General features: G+C 53.1%; 1 protein-coding gene across 1 annotated transcript in view; it reads right to left on the bottom strand.

Moving 5' to 3' along the window:
- The window catches only part of LOC118794065 (histone lysine acetyltransferase CREBBP-like), a 47295-nt gene that overhangs the window by 9634 nt on the left and 19585 nt on the right, over positions 1–18076 (bottom strand). Inside the window, 18 exon segments of the mRNA XM_036552206.1 lie at positions 402–482; positions 1741–1829; positions 2201–2440; positions 2909–3027; positions 3408–3588; positions 4155–4328; positions 5687–6052; positions 6995–7180; positions 7705–7826; positions 8393–8455; positions 8884–9055; positions 9307–9424; positions 9529–9666; positions 9907–10012; positions 10596–10850; positions 12120–12233; positions 14316–14577; positions 15371–15541. Coding sequence (XP_036408099.1) covers positions 402–482; positions 1741–1829; positions 2201–2440; positions 2909–3027; positions 3408–3588; positions 4155–4328; positions 5687–6052; positions 6995–7180; positions 7705–7826; positions 8393–8455; positions 8884–9055; positions 9307–9424; positions 9529–9666; positions 9907–10012; positions 10596–10850; positions 12120–12233; positions 14316–14577; positions 15371–15541 — 2957 coding nt within the window.

The following is an 18076-nucleotide window of genomic DNA, read 5'->3' as shown; positions in this document are numbered from 1 at the left end:
AGTATGGGATTGGCAAATCACTTTATAAAGATCTTATTTCCAGATAAGTAATGCCTGACATCTCTGATAAATTTTATTATGACATACTTCTCTGCAGCATAACGTACTTACAAAGAGTCTCTTGAGGAGCATTCAGAACTGCCTACAAGTATTCATTCTGCTAAAATTTACAGTGCGCTATACCCAAAAGACAAGGGCAAGAAAGCTCAATACATGCATCATCAGAGCTTTGGATCAGAGTTGCGTACACCTGCAATCATCCAACGGCATGCGCACGCACCGAACACATGCACACACACACACACTCGCGCACACACGCACACGCACACACACAGACACACAGACACAGACACAGACACACACACAGAGTACCAGCAGGGATGCCACGGAGGGGGACTTACGTCTGCGGCTGAGCAGGGTCGTCGCCCAGGGTGACGCTGTCGCCCTGAATCTCGTTGAAGCACTTCTCACAGAAGTGATACCTGTCGGCAACAAGGCCACATTTGGGTGAGCTGGACCCCGTAAAGAAGGGTACAGGCAAACCGGGACAGGGGTGGGGTTAAAGACCAGGAGAGAACACAGAGCAGACAGCCAGATGTTGGCAGGTTAGCAATCCGATCTCACAGCCAGACTGTAGTCTCTCCTACAAACAGTCTCTCATCACTTTAGACAATCAACGACACATCCATCTACTCAGGAGTATTAGAACAGGGCTTAAACAAAGCATAAGGGAGCTGTGGAATCATGAGAAATGGCAGGTCATTGACAGAGTGGTAGGAGCAGGGAGAATTGCCAGAATTTCAGAGTCAGAAATGCTTTACTAGCATTAAACCTGGTCTTCTACCAATTTATTCCCACATTAAAATCTCATACTATACTACACACGCACCATCACATCCTACATCACTGTTAAACCCAAACCCGTGCAATGCCGAATAAGGATGTGTGAATGCAGGAAAGCCTCCGTTTTAATGATACAATCTATAAATTTGTGTGGGTTCCACACAACTGACTATACTGCACGGTAAGCATGAGAGAGCATGCATCACTTGATGAGAATATAAGCAGGGAATTATCTTCATTCTAAAGCAGACAGAAATCAATTTCCCACTGTACGTCAGACACGTTAATCTGTGTACATAATCAGAGGTTTCTTGGCGTGCTGGGCAGAAAAGGAACCGCTCTGCAATCCATAATATTGATAGACGTAATTCAACTGCCTTAGCGATGAGGGATGGAAATATTGCAGTAGCACAGTCTGACCAGAAGGAGGAGCAGTGGAGCGAGCTGTGAAATCAGGCATTTTGTAGGGAAATACATTTTGTTCTAGCGTACATTGCACAAGCACGAGCTGAGCACAGTGTCTCGTTACAACACTGGATTTGGGGAGGGGTTAAGCGGCCTTCTCCCCATCTTCTGCTGCAGACCGTGTCTGGGGCTTTGCTTGCGTTTCATAAAGAGCGTGATAAAACTGCAGCCATGCTCAGAAACGCGAGCACTGGGGTGCCACCACAAACGCGGCGACCGGAGGGAGGAAGCCGCAACACCCTCCGCCACTGCCAGATTTACAAGCGCCTCTCTGCACTCCGGCCCAAAGCGCAAAAACCTAGCACTGTGCCATTCATCCACGTTTTTAAAGCTCACGCTTTTGGCCTGGCTGTTTCAAAGAAAACGCAAGTGAACTACTCTCGTGGGTAAGCAGTTTTATGACAGACTTTATTTGTGTTTTGTTATTTTTACCTGTTCTGGTAGCTGTAGTAGGTGCCGTCTCTGGATATGGTGCACAGCTGCTTGCCGTAGCAGCATAGCGTTTGAGGGGAGAATTCATACTGAGAGAGAGAGAGAGAGAGAGAGAGAGAGAGAGAGTCATTCACAGATCCACCCTGCTGTGCAGCCAGCATTGTCAGGTTACACCTCATTTACTGTCCAATCAGGCAGCTATCCTCTCCCATCTGAAAGGGTTCAAGTACCATCCAGCTGTCTTGTACAGTCAGGGGTAGGGAAAGGGGGTTCTCCTGTCACGAATGTAAAATCTAGCAGCTCAAAATTACTCCAGTCTTATCAGGTTTTAGGTCTCAGGTCTCCTTTGCCAGCCTTCCAAAAGATCGGACATAGCGGCCCCTGTGAAACCGCGGCCGATGGACGGCCCTCCCACCAATCGCGCACCTCTCTTTGCGAGACGCCCCGCCCCCTCTCTCACCTTCCTGCCGCAGCAGTAGCCCAGGCCCTGCATGACGGGGTCGATCTCCTGCTCGAACACCTCGGCCAGCTTGGAGCAGTACTTGTAGACGCGCGAGGTCTTGCGGTTGTAGAGCCAGGCGTTGTTGAACATGAGCCAGATGTCGTCCACGTACTGCCAGGGCTCCTGGTACTGGCCCGTGTCCAGCTTCCGCTTGATGGTGGACAGGTCCATGGGGTTCTTCACTATGTCAAAGTAGTCCTGGACGCACAGGGGGAACACAGATACACTCAGCAAGAGCACTTCCAGCTCCCACAGAGCGACCCTGCTTAACACAGGCTCTTAAAGCCTTAACCCTTTCGCACGTGACTTATTTTATGCTATGTAACGCACGTGTTAGGTTACATGGTTCGTTATCTTTTCATTAGCTTTATTAAGCTTTCTATAGTTTTCACCGCCGCATCTGCTATGCTTTGTAACGTTAAAACACTGTTTCCTGAAAGCTTAGGTTAAGCTTAGAATTTTTTCAATCTAGTGTTCTAATTACACCAGTTTGACCATATGTCAAAAAGGGTTAATGCCTGGAAAGGCTTTCTCAAAGGCACACTCCACAACAGAATGCAAGTTTTAGAACTGTCCATAAGCATTAAGACAATGTGTGGGGGTCTGCATGCTCCCTGTGCTGTGGTGGCTAGGCTACAGAGCTACGCAGAGAGCAGCGTTACCCACCGGGATGCCCAGCAGGGTGGGGTCCACGGGCTGCCGGAAGGGCAGGGACTCGGGGTCCTGGCGGTACAGCGACTCCAGCGTGGGCATCAGGGCCTGCCTCAGCTCCTCAGGCTTAAAGACTGCAGGCAGCGGAGAGAGAAACAGGGGCTCAGACCACAGACACAGAGCAACTTATTAAAAAAAAGGATGGGAGACCAGCGGCCTGGAGTGCCAGAGAGGTTCCTGGGATTTTCACCCTTCCGAGCTCTTAATCACACAACTGGGTCAGTGATTCTTATAGGTTAATACAGGGGAAGGTGTGTATTTGGTGGAATACAGACCACCACCAAATACATGGCGGCCAGCACCTGGGTGAGTAAGAGCTTGAATGGGACAAACCCCCGGAACATGTGAGCCACTCCAGGCCCAGGGCGGTCTCTGTTGTGAGAGGGGTAAAGAAATCAGCAAACAGGCCCGGGGAAGGGGACACAGAGTCACAGTACAACGCCACTGCTCTCACTTTTCCTGCGGGGCTGGGAGGGCGATGTCGACAGGGCCGTGCCGTTGGCCCCGCCCTCCTCCTCCTCTTTGGACTCCGCCTTCATTTCCGGCTTCTTCTCCACGTCCATTGGCTCCTGCTTGGGCTCCGCCCCCTCCGGCTCCTCCTTCTTCACCGACAGCGACCGTGTCTCTTCCTCATGCTGGGGGGCAGAGATGGCGTAGCTTGTGAATACTGCCGCTAAAAACCTCAACCTCAAAGGTGTGGCTACGGCCAGAGCCGGTGGCTAAGCTTACATTTCCATTACTACTGTCATTTGGCGGATGCTCTTATCCAGAGCAACTTACAATTTTATCCATTTATACAGCTGTGTTAGCACTAAGCTAAGAGATCACACCAGGACTGAACATGTGTCAGGCTACATTAATTCAGTCATACAAGTGTGGTGTTAAAAAAAAGTGTGCGGTACATTTGGTACATTTACTTGCATCAAACCCTATCATAATTCAAAGACTATGAGTACCCTGCTTCCTTGCAATAACATGACCTGATTTAGAATAACATGACAAGATTTAGAATAAAGGGTGATAAGCATTACACTATTAATTACACGCTACAAGCTGTACCACAACATTTGCTGTGGTCTGTTAGTGTACAGATTCCCACATACGCAGTGATGGCACGGCACTCTGCCGCAGCCGTAAGCAGCGCTGCCTGAATACTGCATGTGAGCTCAGGCTGTGCACAGCAGGTTTAGAGGGTAAGCACCTCCATTTTGGGGTCTGCCATCATTTTGCCGGAAGAAAAGTCCTGGTCGTCCCCCCGGAGGTCGGGTTTGGGCTCCGGAGCGGGCAGGTCGGGCAGGGCCTGCTGGGAGTGCACTTCGGCCACGGAGGCAGGGGTGGGCACGCGGTTATCTATGCTGGCTGCCGGCTGGGAGAGCTGGGGGAGGGGGGGTGAGAGAGAGAGAGAGAGAGAGAGAGAGAGAGACATTCGGATTCGCCCAGTCAAACGTCAGCCAAACTCAAAACCACATGCCGCGGGCCCTCATTTTGGGTCCAGCCAAAATAACAATACACTCGCAGAAATAAAGTCCCTTCCCCTCCTCAGTCACAGTTCAAGCAGTATTTAGGCACTGCTTTTATTGTTTCTATGGATTTCTATGACAAATGCACTTGTGGCTCTGAAATATGAACACAAAAGATGCATTTCCTCACTTCACATGCCGCTGCTGGTAGCGTGTACCATCGAGCACACGAATATGCAGATTACAGGACCCGTCGTAGCACTCCCTACAGTTTCCTACAGCTGTTCTCCAACACGATCACGATCCAACAGAGCCGTAACGCGCTGCTAAAATCGGCCACACAGCTGTGCCTCCTCTCGGCGGAACCCCACGGACACGGCGAGGAAAACCGCGATGTCACGCAGACTTCTGCGAGCCTTTATTAACAGGAGCCGACTTCAGCTTGGATGGAAAAGGCTCAGCCCAGCAGTCTTACTGTGTTACTGTTGTAGTAACATGCAAAATGAAGCAATGGAAAAGAGTGACGGCACTGTGCGGGCCCGGCGCTCGGCTCCTGAAACCAGCTGCAAACACGCTTCACAGCTGCAGACGCTCTACAAGTCAGTCCTCATACATCTGACATGCAACTGGCTGGGAAATTACAACTTTTTTGTTAGAAAATGGAAAAAGGATATATGAATATTATATTAGGAGGGGTAGCGTGGCGGCAATGTACGCGGTAAAATGCCGTAATGCGAAAGTGGCTTCAAGTTCAACTAACGGCAACAGTTGGAGAAATGTACATTCACTGATGTAATTAAACCTGAAATAGTCTGAAGTGATTATGTTCTCAATATGTGTATTTACATTACTTTGCATATTTACATAATCAAACAGACTGCTGTGTATTCAAGAGTTCCTTTTTGTGTGATGTTAACAATTGAAATATTCACAAAAGCACCCCTCCACTCAACTACACACACTTAACCCCACCTCACACCACCACACCCAGCCACAATGCTAATGATTCAGCAGTACATAGCCTAACAGGGGCTAACTACCTGAGCAGAAGCCTGCTCAGACAGAGAGATCACAGACACTGTGAGGAGGAGGAGGGAACAAATGACAGGGTGTGATGTCAGGCAGTGATGGGAGAGTGAGGCTTCATGAAGCCCATGATGGGCAGAGCTACCACACGCTGCCAATCACAGTGTTTGCTCGCTGTGATTGGTTCAAATCGGGTTACACGTGGCGGCTCCGCCCACCTGGGCGCGGCTGGGGGGAGGAGTCTCACCGGGGTGCTGGGGGCCTGCGGCTGCACAGAGGTGGGCTGCTGCATCTGCAGGGGAGGCTCCGGGGGGGGCTGCAGGGGGGTGTGCGGCCGGGACGGGGTGCCCATGGCGGGGGTGGGGCCGGGGAGGGTGCTGGGCACAGGGGCAGGGGTGGAGGAGGCCGGGGTGGAGGGCTGGGCCGGCGGGGGGGCGGGGTGCTGGAGCTGCTGCAGGTTAGTGGCCGCGGTGGAGGTGGGGGGCGGCGGCGGCGTGGAGCGCAGAGGGGGCTGGGCGCTCGGGGTGCAGGGCAGCTGGGGACCCAGGGAGCCCAGGGCGTTCAGGGGGAGGTTAGCACTCTGCTGCTGCTGCTGCTGCTGCTGCTGCTGCTGCTGGAGAGAAGACACAGGGCACACCACCCACACCCGTTACACAGGACCCACACCCACCACCTGCCGGGACAACACCACGGCACCGCGCTCATTCTGTCCTCTCAGTCTGGGCACCCCTGGAAAACAACTCCAGTCATGCAGGGAATGGGAAGGGCTGCACACTTAGGGGAAGGAGCAGGAGACGACCCTGATCGCTCAGTCAACAACGACAGGCTGAAAGAGTGCGACAATGTGTGAGAGTGTGGGAGTCCTGCACTCTGCTAGTCTCCCCATCCACTGTGCAGTGAGCTCAGAGCTCAGTGACTGTACTGCAGTGAGGAAGGAGCTTACCGACCGCCCTGCAGTGAGGAAGGAGCTTACCGACCGCACTGCAGTGAGGAAGGAGCTTACCGACCGCCCTGCGACCGCCCTGCAGTGAGGAAGGAGCTTACCGACTGCACTGCAGTGAGGAAGGAGTTTACCGACCGCACTGCAGTGAGGAAGGAGCTTACCGACCGCACTGCAGTGAGGAAGGAGCTTTCCGACCGCCCTGCAGTGAGGAAGGAGCTTACTGACTGTACTGCAGTGAGGAAGGAGCTTACCAACCGCACTGCAGTGAGGAAGGAGCTTACCGACCGCACTGCAGTGAGGAAGGAGCTTACCAACCGCACTGCAGTGAGGAAGGAGCTTACCGACCGCACTGCAGTGAGGAAGGAGCTTTCCGACCGCCCTGCAGCGAGGAAGGAGCTTACCGACCGCCCTGCAGTGAGGAAGGAGCTTACCGACCGCCCTGCAGTGAGGAAGGAGCTTACCGACCGCCCTGCAGTGAGGAAGGAGCTTACTGACTGTACTGCAGTGAGCAGAGCTCCGTGACTGTGCTGCTAGCAGCAGTGGGCTGTGTGGGGCAGTGAGCGTGGGACAGGCACAGCCTGAGCGCTCCGCCTCCCCTCGCTCGTCCCTCACCTGCGTGACCGCGGCCTGAGCGGCCGGCTGGCTGAGACCCACGTTCACGTTCATGCCCCCGCTGGAGGCAGAGAACTGCGTCTGAGCCATGAACTGGGCCTGGTTGGCCGTCTGCCCCACCATGTTGTTGGCGTGGTTTCCCATCATGCCCTGGGCTTGGGGCATCCTGGAAGGGGACATCCCCATCTATGAAAGAGGGAGGAATCCAAAATAAACCAGGGGAAGGCACTATGGCTGGTGTTCTCCACACCTCAGAGCAAACATCAAAACTATCAGACTGCAATCTGAACAATGTTGGTTAACCACAAAAATGAGTACCGAAAATGCTTTTACACAACAGTGAAACAATACAATGACTCATCATCGTGCCCCGTGAAGATAAAGGCCTGATGTGACGTGAACCCTGCCACTGCTTGCCAGCCACACATCTATTCATACCATTGCCAAATCTGCGTGCTACGTGAGCTACTGAGACCAGCAGCACAAGACAAACATACACACAGACACACTTGCGCATATGCGCGCACACACACACGCACATACACACACGCGCACATACACACACGCGCGCATGTGCACACACACACACGCAGTGGTTTTAACCAGGTTTAACTGGTTAAAATGAGGACTGCTTGCGAGAGGGCAGCCCGGAGGCTTCAGAGAGCGGAATAAACCATTTTTCCAGAGACGGAGGGGGGGCCCGGTCTTACCGCTGGGACAGAGGCCATGTTCATCTGCACGGGGTGGCTCATGGGGGAGGCGGCGCGCGCCCCCATGGGCGCCTGGGACATCTGCACGTTCTGCATCGCCATGGGGTTGAACTGATTTATTCCTGCGGGGAGGAGATGAAAGAGGAGTGTGCAATTAGCCTCCGGTTAGGAACACTCTAAGGCATGCTAATTGAATGGAGCCATTCTGGCAAACCAGCGGAGACACACACGTTCCGTGGCTGAGACTTCGATGATGATGAGGAAATATTTATGAATTCTTTCATCCGTTCCAGCAAATGACTCTGCCAAACTAACACACCCACAATGCTGGCTCCCTATAAGGTGAAGTCAGGTAGACTTACCGCAATATAAAGGGTAAAAGAAACCACTGTGCACAATTTTCATAAATATATAAACGCATAAACAAAGTGGAATGTCTCTGATCTGCTGAAGCACCATCTGGCCTGCAGTGCCAGCTACAAAATCACTAACTGTTTAAAATGTATTTATCAAATATGGACATGAGCAGATGTTAGAGTATCACAGCCTTCTGCGGGTGGAAGAGGGAGAAAGGACTGAATGAGGAGCTCAGACGCATGCAGGTAACGCTGCCGCAGGTGAAGTCAGGTGCTCGCGGTGCAGAGAGGAACTCTCAGAGAGGAACTCTCAGAGAGCACAGAGGAGGTACCTTGAGAAACTTGCATGCGGTTCATGATCTGATTTGGCACATTGGGCATAGGCACAGGTCCATCTGCGGAGAGGAAGAGGGAGAGAGGAGAGCAAAAAGTCAGAGGCCTGTGGCACGACATCTGAAAGACGAAACGCACCGCTGAACCAGACACATCAGAGCAGAGAAACGGAGCCGTTTCCCCACACAGTGGCGGAGAAACCGAGCCACTCCCCCACATAAGTATCAAAGCCACAACGCTTTCATGCAGCTGCAGAATACACAGCATGTATTAATTACACCAACAGCACCACTGCCAAAACTTATTTGACTCAACATCCGCTCCGAGTTGATTACTGAAAATGAACCTGATGACTGATAGTTCACTATGCAAATGCCAGAGACGTAATAAAAAAAAAAATATATGAAATCAACAGTCAATCCTAGCTTAACCCAAGCGCTCCAGTCCTCCTGCCCCTCAGAGGGGGTCCCAGCACTGGGGGGGCACTCACTGGGGGGCCGGACAGCCTGCGCGGGCCCCAGGGCGTTGGGCTGGGGCAGGCCAGGCTGCTGGGCGCCTGGGGCAGCCATGGGCGGCTGCTTCCGGCCCCTCGATCGCCGCTTCTCCTCCAGCTCCTTCTGGATCTTGTAGATCTTCTCTGCCAGGAAGTGGTAGTATTCATCCTGCAGGAAGCCAAGAGAGAAAAAATGATCAGGAGGAAGTGGTAATATTCTTCCTACAGGAAGTCAGAGTGATTTCAAATGAAATCTAATGGAATATTACAGATCCCACGCTAGCAGGTGCAGTCAGGAACAAGTCTGAGTGTTAACCATTGACCATTGACCATTGACCATTGAAACATGACCATTAGTAATGTGTGAAACTGCTTCAGATGAAAGGCTCTGCTTCCTGTGGGATGGGCGGGGAGCCGTACCCTGCTGTTGGCGGACTCGTACATGTCCCCCTCCACCTTGCGGGCGTAGGCCACCAGGTTCTCCATGCGCCGGTCCTTCAGGGCTGCGGGGTCTGGAGTGGGGAATATGGCTTGAACACTGTGGAGGGGGGAGAGAAGCCAGAGGAATTAGGGCTGCACAGGTCAGGACTTTAACCCCACCCCCCTCGGTGCCTGATTGGCCGACGTGCTGGGCAGACTCACAGTTTGTGCACTAGGTGGTTGCGCAGGTCCTGAGTGACGTGCTCGTGCCACGCCTTCCTGACGCCGGTGGCAGACAGCGGCGCGGCCGTGGGGAGGTTCCCCATGCTGCCCCCGCCCGGCCCATCCGCCATCAGCTGGCTGCTCAATCAAAGACAGAAAGCACAGCACTCACCCACCCGTTCACAGCTCAGATACCGCCAATCTCACACTGGCCATCTATCCTGCCCTGAACTGCCAAAGACATAATCTTAGTCATTTCTTTCTACCATTTATATCCTGAGGTCTGTGCAGCCATGCTGAAGCACAGAGCGGCATGGGGGCGCTGCCGGGAGCAACCGTGTGTGCCAGGCATGACGAGTTGATTGCAGAGAGACTCACTTGGCCGTGTTGAGTGAGGAAGGGATGGAGGAGTCGGAGTGCAGGTTGGTCTGCTCTGACGTGGGCACGCCCATTGCCCCGCCTCCCATGTTCATCTGGTTAGTGCCTGTGAAGACAACGACCAATCAAACGGCCAGGTCAGCAGACTCGCGCACACTATGTAGATGTGTAGACCTACAATTCAAATACTTAAAAAATGACTGATTTACAAGGTACAGATAAAGACATTAAACATTACACCTTAAAGTGAGTACTACTCCTTTTCTTGACAGGCTCAACAGCCAGCCCTGATGATGAGAACATGATATGGCAGCGGTGTAGCATAGTGGTTAAGAAGCAGGACTCATAACTGAAAAGTTGCCGGTTCGATTCCCAACGGGGAATCGGTATAAATGGATGACATTAAGAAAAAAAACTGAAACCGATGTAAGTCTCTCTGGATAAGAGCGTCTGCTAAATGCCAATAATGTTCATAATGACATTTCCTACATGGCGGCATCAGCAGTGTAGACATCACATGCTTGAGGGAATAAAATACCTGCCATTGTAGTCTCAGCTACATATACTGAAGGAGGAGGTGTGTGTGTCTGTGCGTGTGTGCGTGTGTCTGTGCGTGTGTGCGTGTGCGCGCGCGCACGTGTGTGGTGGTGGAGAACAGAGAAATGACATGCGTGCGTGTCAGCCCTCACCGAGCGCGTTGAGGGAGCGCAGCTGGTGCTGCTGCTGCTGCGGCGTCTGCGCAGGCTGCTGTCCGGGGACCTGCTGCTGCGGCTGCGTCTGCGCGGCGGGCTGGTTGCCGTAGGGCAGGCCGAGCGCGGCGTAGGCCCTCTGCATGGAGCTGGGGTCGATGGGCGTGGCGCTGGTGATGCTGGGCGCGCTCTGCTGGCCCGTGCCCACGGGGCCGATGGAGGTCTGCAGGCCCGCGCTGGGGGAGCTCAGCATGGCTGCGGGAGCAGAGAGGGAGTGAGCGGGGGAGCGACACACACACACACACGCGCACACGTACACGCGCGCACACACACAAATGAACATGCTACAGTAGGCCTGTAACTGTTTCTCATTCAATTTTGCATACACTTCTTTTGTGCTGGAAGTCACTACGGATAAGAACATCTGCTGCATGAATGCAACGCAATGCAACAGTAAAAAGCTACAATTAAGTTAGCATGCACAGCAGCATGCAAAGGACTTATCAGGCCTGTTCAGTCTGTCTGCACATTCAGCCTGAGGGTCCAAACAACAGGAGCAGTCACTTCCAGTGAGGTGTCACAAATTAAATTTATAGATGCTTTAATAAATCTAACATGGAAAAAAAAAAATCAATCTAGCACGAGTAGAAACCGTTGCGCTAACTTCCCTGCTTTCAGAGTTAAAATGCCCGTTGTGAAACGGCTGTGGTGAAGCTTGCCCTGTGCTCTCAGCCCGGCCGCTCAGCGCGACAGAAAGACCGAGCGCCGAGCACCGCTGCTGCTGCTGCTGCTGCTGCAGGGGGATTTAAATGAGTCACTGACTCCGTCAGCCAATCAGGCTGCAGGGCCCGGGTGAGCCCCGCCCACTCTGAGGGCTGAGGCCGGGAGCCCCTCCCCCCGGCTCTCAGGTTACGGGCCCTGCTGGATTCTCTCCCTCTCGTGCTTTCACGGCCGGGGAGAGCAGCCTGCAGGTGGCGCCACTCGGTGCAGTCCCCCAGCAAGACAGCCTGTGAGGCACACACACGCTCTCCGAGCTGGGAGCGTCTTTCTCATCACGCCAGGCTCGTCATTTTTTTTTTTGACAGGACTTTTAAAAATAAGCTAAAAACAAGAAATTATCGTGCTGCATTCTGGCCTCTCGGGTTTTGCCAATCTTTGTCAATGCAATTTCTGAAGAGCAAAGGTCTTCGAAAGCTGATGCATTCCCTAGAGAGAAGCTGTGCTGTCACCTCATCAGTGCTAAGGGGAAATGGGTCTCCCCCCTGAAGGTGAAGGCTGCCCTTTCTGACACACAGAACACACGCAAAGTTAGAGCTGCTGGCGAATCTGTGTCTGTGGTGGACGGAGAGCAAGGCTTCATGAAGCCCATGGTGGCCGGACGATGCGCTAAGCCACCCTCTTTTATCTAACAGCAGAGAACTACGATTGTCTCAGAGAGAGAGGGAGTGAGTGATAGCAGGTGAAGCCTGGCGGACTTGCGCGGCCCTCGTGGGGTTCGCGGGGCTCGCGGCGCCGGACACTCACGCTGCTGGTTCCTCTTGTCGCTGGCGTTCTTCAGCGGCAGGCAGACGGGACAGTCGTGCCGGGTGCAGTTCTTCCAGTGAGAGATGATCTGCCGCGACGATGCGCAGTGGGCCACTGTGAGGGGAGAGAGACCGGTGAGCAACGCGTTACACACACCCTCTCAGTCACACTCTCACTCACACTCTCACACACACACACACACCCCCTCTCACACTCACTCGCTCGCACGCACGCACGCACGCACACACACACACACGCCAGGCTTCGACAGCTTCGAGGCCGCCCAAACCAGGCAGGCTTTTCCTCACAAGAAGGAGCTGAAAACAGCGGAGACGCGAGAGAGAGGCGCTTTCAGCATGCGGCCGAGAGGAAATGCGAAGCTCCCAGAGGAAACGCTGCTCCTCGAAGTGTGAACAATAACAGCCTACACGTGTTTCTGGAGCAGGCTGCAGCAGAGACGACTCTAACACTGCTAGGGAAAGGGATGCGCTATTCGGCTCTCAGCCCCGCACTGACTGTAATAAGACCCGGGAGTTCAGGCCCACAGGGCAATACTACTGACCTGTCAATCAATGCAGGACGCTCACTGCCGGAGCCGAAGCTGACAGGAATGTGCATGCCCCAATACGGCCGCACCGATTTCCAGAAATTACACATATCGTGTACACATACACGATATTAAACACTCTCACCCCTTTTTCCATTGGCAATAGATGGCCTTTGCAGGGTAAAACTGACTACTTTTGGAGGGATCTGTATCGACTCACATCGGAAAAGGGAAATGTATACAGACAATGAGACACACACACCACTTACTTCACGCAAGATCTCATTATCTCCTACAGGACTGTGATTGGACAGAACGGAGCACCCTGGCTGCCACATCTGTAAGCGATCAGATGGATTGGATGCGCGATCCGCCCAGCCCTGTCCCACACATCGCCAGCGATTAGGGCCTTGTGTTTGTCATGAGGGAGCCCGCATATGCCGCGAGAAACCGCTCCTTTGAGCCAGATTCGGAAAGCGGGGGGGGGGGGCTCATGGAGACGACTTGGAGGCAGAGATGGTAACATGGCGCAGGGGTAGGATCTGACACCCAACGCGGCTGGTTAGTTTGGCAAGCTGTGAAATTCCACATTAAAGTCTCACACGAGATCGCCGGAAATGAATAAAATATAAAAAAAAAAGGGCACTTGAAATCCGAGTTCAAGCTCTGCGCTGAGGAGATTAAAGAACGCTGCCGTGTCGCTATTCAGACACAAAGGCACGCTACAGGAAAAGTGAACACAGAGACGCAGACAGGCGGGAACGCGGTAACAGAAACGCATGAGGAAGAGCTACACTGGAAGCGCCCACCGAGGGACACCGAGGGACACCGTGGGACACCGTGGGACACCCGAGGGACACCCGAGGGACACCGAGGGACAGAGCTGACAGGGGTGACTGGCTGCTGTTAGCAACAGCCCACAGCTCCAAAACAAGAGAAGCTCAAATAAAAAAAAAAAAAAACGGAGCACCTAGCCAGCGGCCATACGTCAGGACAAACCACTCGGTAACCCCCCAGAGTCTGTATCCCCCATTAACAGGTAAAAGATGTGCAAGCCGGCTTATGGTAACAAGCCTGTGTGGGGGCTGGGGTTGGCTTTAAGGTTTTTGTTTAGAATGGCTACCAGAGTAAAGCAGGAAATGTTTCCCTCACCGAACGCTGACAAAGACTGACCTGAAATGGCCTGATACGTATAGGGTTTCGGTTTCCACACATTCTTCCTTCTCTCTCCTACATTTGCGATATTATACACGACATGAAATACATACGGCAGCATAACTCCTCAGTGCAGTTTCTTACATTACACTTTTATAAACGCGTTACATAAAAATATTCAGAAGTTACCCTCAGGGTGTAAAATGTATTTTAACCCTTGTTACTTTGGGGTTACCTTGGACAAAGTCTTTTGAAGCAGCCAGAACTATCATGCATGGGTATATTACACATCTTTGAATACAGAAAAAAGAGTGAAAACCAGTAAGGCGCAAGAAGAGTAAAAAGGAAGACAAAGTTTCGTCTCAGATGGAGTCATCCAACAGGCACAGACAGAAAGGCAGTAACAGTAACCGTACCGCCTCCTGCGAGCTGGGTCTGTTACCTCAGTGCGGTGGGTCAGATTACCCACAACGCCGCGGGGCGGCCCCACTCACCCTGGCAGGACTTGCCGGCCTGGCAGTGGGTCATGTGGTTGAGGACGTTCTTCATGGTGCGGCAGTGGGGCAGGGCGCAGGCCTGCACCTCCCCGTTAGCCTGCTCGCGCCGCTGGCACTTGTGGGCGTGGAGCAGCAGAACCAGCTGCTGCTGGATGAGCTTGCGCTTCTCGGGGTCGGCGGTGGGCCCCGCGGACACGCCCTGTCCCGGGACCACGCCCACCGAGGGCACCTGCTGCTGGGGCTGCTGCTGCATCTGGGACTGGGGGGAAGGAACACAGCACGGTCACACACACGTATGTACACACACACACACACACACACACACAGGACACAAACATATATACACACAGGACGGACACACACACACACACACAGGACACAAACATATATACACACACAACAGACACACACACACACACAAACACACACACACACACACACAGGACACAAACATATATACACACAGGACAGACACACACACACACGCAAACACACACACAGGACACAAACATTTATACACACAGAACAGACACACACACACACACACACGCAAACACACACACAAGAGACAAACATATATACACACAGGACAGACACACACACAGGGCGGACACACACAGGATGGTTACACATGCGCACACACATATACGCAGGGCACATACGCACGCGCACACACACACATGCAAATACACACACAGGATGGTCACACATGCACACACGCATACACACACATATACACAGGACACAGAGACACAAGTCAGCAGGAATCCCCCCCACCCAAAAAACTGCCCAATAAATAACATGCATTCAAATTCTGTACTTTTCCCCTCTCAAATTCTTAATTTATTTTCTCCTATTTTAGACCGAAAGTCCCCCGTGTGCTTACACAAGTTCATGTTAAATTACGCTTCCTCCGAGCCCAGAAACGGCCCTCTCTCCGCAGAGCAACGCTAATCGCACATAAATATAGGCGCCATTAGGCGATGCTGAAAAACACTTAAAGGTAGAAGCGTTTAATAACCCTCAGGTGCTGCGGCGGGACGGTCACTCACCAGGTTTGGCACGCTGGCGGCACTCTTCAGCTCCGAGGGGAAGGGGGGCAGGCTGTTGGGGAGGGCGGCCTTGTTCTGGAGCTGGGCATTCACCCCCGCGCCCCCCATCTGCTGCACCCCGGCCTGCCCGTACGGCTGCCCAAACGGGCCATTGTTCCCCGACAGACCCATCTACAAAACAAAAAATATAAAATAAATACATAAACTAAAAAAAGCGGGGGGGGGGGGGGGTGCATTTAGTACACTGCACACTGATCTGCCACACCAGAAAACCCCACTGAGGTGGCCACTGAGCCGAAACTACCCACGAGCCCTTTCACCCTGACCATGCCAGCTCAAGCCTTCAGCATGCGATGAGGTGCGAGTGCTGAAGTTTGCTTTCACACGGAATGTCTTCCAGCTGCTCACCTACAGATGCGCATTATACACAGTATCAGAACTGAAGCAGCGTTCCAAAAATGAAAATCTGCTGCTCAGAATCATGTCGTTTCTGAGTTACGGGTCCAGTGTTGGCAGATCGTTTTGAGTTACGGGTTAAGTGCTGGCGGATGATTATGAGTTATGGGCAGAGTATTGGGAGATCATTGTGCTGGAAAACGAGAGACCAAACTCCCTCAGAAGCAGAGGAATGGAGGCCAGAACACTGCTTTGCCCATGCTCGGCTCCACGGGTATGGGCCAGTGTGCCTTTACACACCAATACAGCCAACACAGGGCACTGCGGGCTAGGCTACAGTGTGCAATTACAAATGCCTGTGCACCTTTCTAGCTATCTGTTGAAAACCATAAAAAATTTCACATTAGCAAAAAAAAAAAATCCAACAATCACCTATTTTTCCCTGACAAAATCATTTTTCCTTCAGCACCACAACAGGAGCACTTTAGGGAAATGAATGGAGAGAGAGAGAGATAGAGAGAGAGAGAGAGAGAGAGAGGCAGCTGGCAGCTTCCTGCCCAGAATGTGTTTGCTACAGAACATGACTGCACTCCAAGCACAAAGCAAACGCTGGCGAAACTTTCGCAAACAAACAGCGACTTTCTCTGCGGGGAAACCGTCTGGCTGTGTGATCCTGAAGTTACAGCGAGCGGCTGACTGTAATGGCAACCGGTCAGAGCGGGGCAGCTGTGCGTGCAGATGTTAGCTAGCGTTCGGTTTAATCCTGGCAAACCTCAATCATGCACATTTTATTCATCCGTGGGTACTGTGCTGTTTCTCAATGCGAGAAACATGGGGGAAGAAAGTACAGAGACGACTAAAAAAGCAAGAGCCTGTTACACACCACAAACCTGTATGAGAATCCATCACTCTCATGTTTAAATGCATTTTCATTTACTGAGAAACTGCTTAGCGACTCCATCCAAAGCTAGCTGTTGTCAAAAAAGAATAGTATTAACTGATGAGATATACTCCTTCCTGATAACAGCGTCTTTAAGATTTCTTCATTGTCTGTGTAAGGCTCAAATCAATAAAAATGAACACATAACAGCAAGGCTTGCCACACGCTGTGAGGACCTAAATGAGAAACAGCATTCGGTAAAGGCATGTGAAGCGCTGCGATCTGGGCTCTGAAAGCGCGCAGCGGACGGTGCTGAATTCCCCGTGAACTCTCGCTTTGGCGGGTCTGTGTTTGCCGTGGCAGTGGACCATCACTTCCCCCATCAAACGCCGAACCCGACACCGTTTTCACAGTCCTCCTCGCCGCGCCACCGTGTCCAATATTATTTTTCATCCCCGCCGGTGCTGAGCTTTCAGCGAAGGGCAGGATATTGTCCGTTAGCAGCAACCGTGTTCCAGCGGCTCGGCGTTCGCACCGCCAGCCGAAACGCAAGCGCTGAAACCCACTCAGCACCGCGGCACGGTCCCTCGGAACACAAAGCTGCTCCGCTGACACCGCCGCTCGGAGCCAGCGCCGGGGAAACGCTCGGCGATACCGGCCTGCGACGAAGCCAGACCAGCACGAGGGAGGGAGCGGCTGGGTGAGCTACAAATTAAAAATAAACTGGTACATGGCGAGGTCACTTAACACAGCGGGGCTGAATGATGCCGGCCAAGTTTCCCTGCATCCCACTGGCAGAGCCAGAGAGCGGAGGAGAGGAAAATCCTGCAGTTAAACCCTGCGCAGCTCCCCCTCTCCCTGCCTCTCTGCCTGCGCAGCTCCCCCTCTCCCTGCCTCTCTGCCTGCGCAGCTGCCTCTCTGCCTGCGCAGCTCTCACTCTGTCTGCGCAGCTCCCCCTCTCCCTGCCTCTCTGCCTGCGCAGCTCTCACTCTGTCTGCGCAGCTCCCCCTCTCCCTGCCTCCCTGCCTGCGCAGCTCTCACTCTGTCTGCGCAGCTCCCCCTCTCCCTGCCTGCACAGCTGCCTCTCTGTCTGCGCAGCTCCCCCTCTGTCTGCGCTGATCCCCTGCAGCACGCGCGGCTGCCGCCGCTGACAGCACTCCAGCAGACAAGATGAAAGGGCCGGCTGAGCTGTGTGAAAGCAGCTTTGAGCGGCGCAGCTGAGCGCCCCCCCCCCCCCAACCCCCCCTCGCTCCGCCACGCTCTCTCTCACGGCACAGCGGCAGGCAGCGCTCGGCGCAGCAAGAGGAAATCTTTATCCGAACGGCCTGGCCCGCACTCTGGCCTCTCCCCTCCCTCCCTCCCACACGCTCCACTTAACATGATTTACGACATTTTTCCTTAATGGCGCTTTGAGAGGAGCGGCCCTGAAA

Source organism: Megalops cyprinoides, chromosome 19, assembly GCF_013368585.1.
Source record: "Megalops cyprinoides isolate fMegCyp1 chromosome 19, fMegCyp1.pri, whole genome shotgun sequence".
NCBI classification, from domain to species: Eukaryota; Metazoa; Chordata; class Actinopteri; order Elopiformes; family Megalopidae; genus Megalops; species Megalops cyprinoides.
Note: the sequence above shows the minus strand (reverse complement) of the source record. Positions and strands in the feature narration are given on the sequence as shown.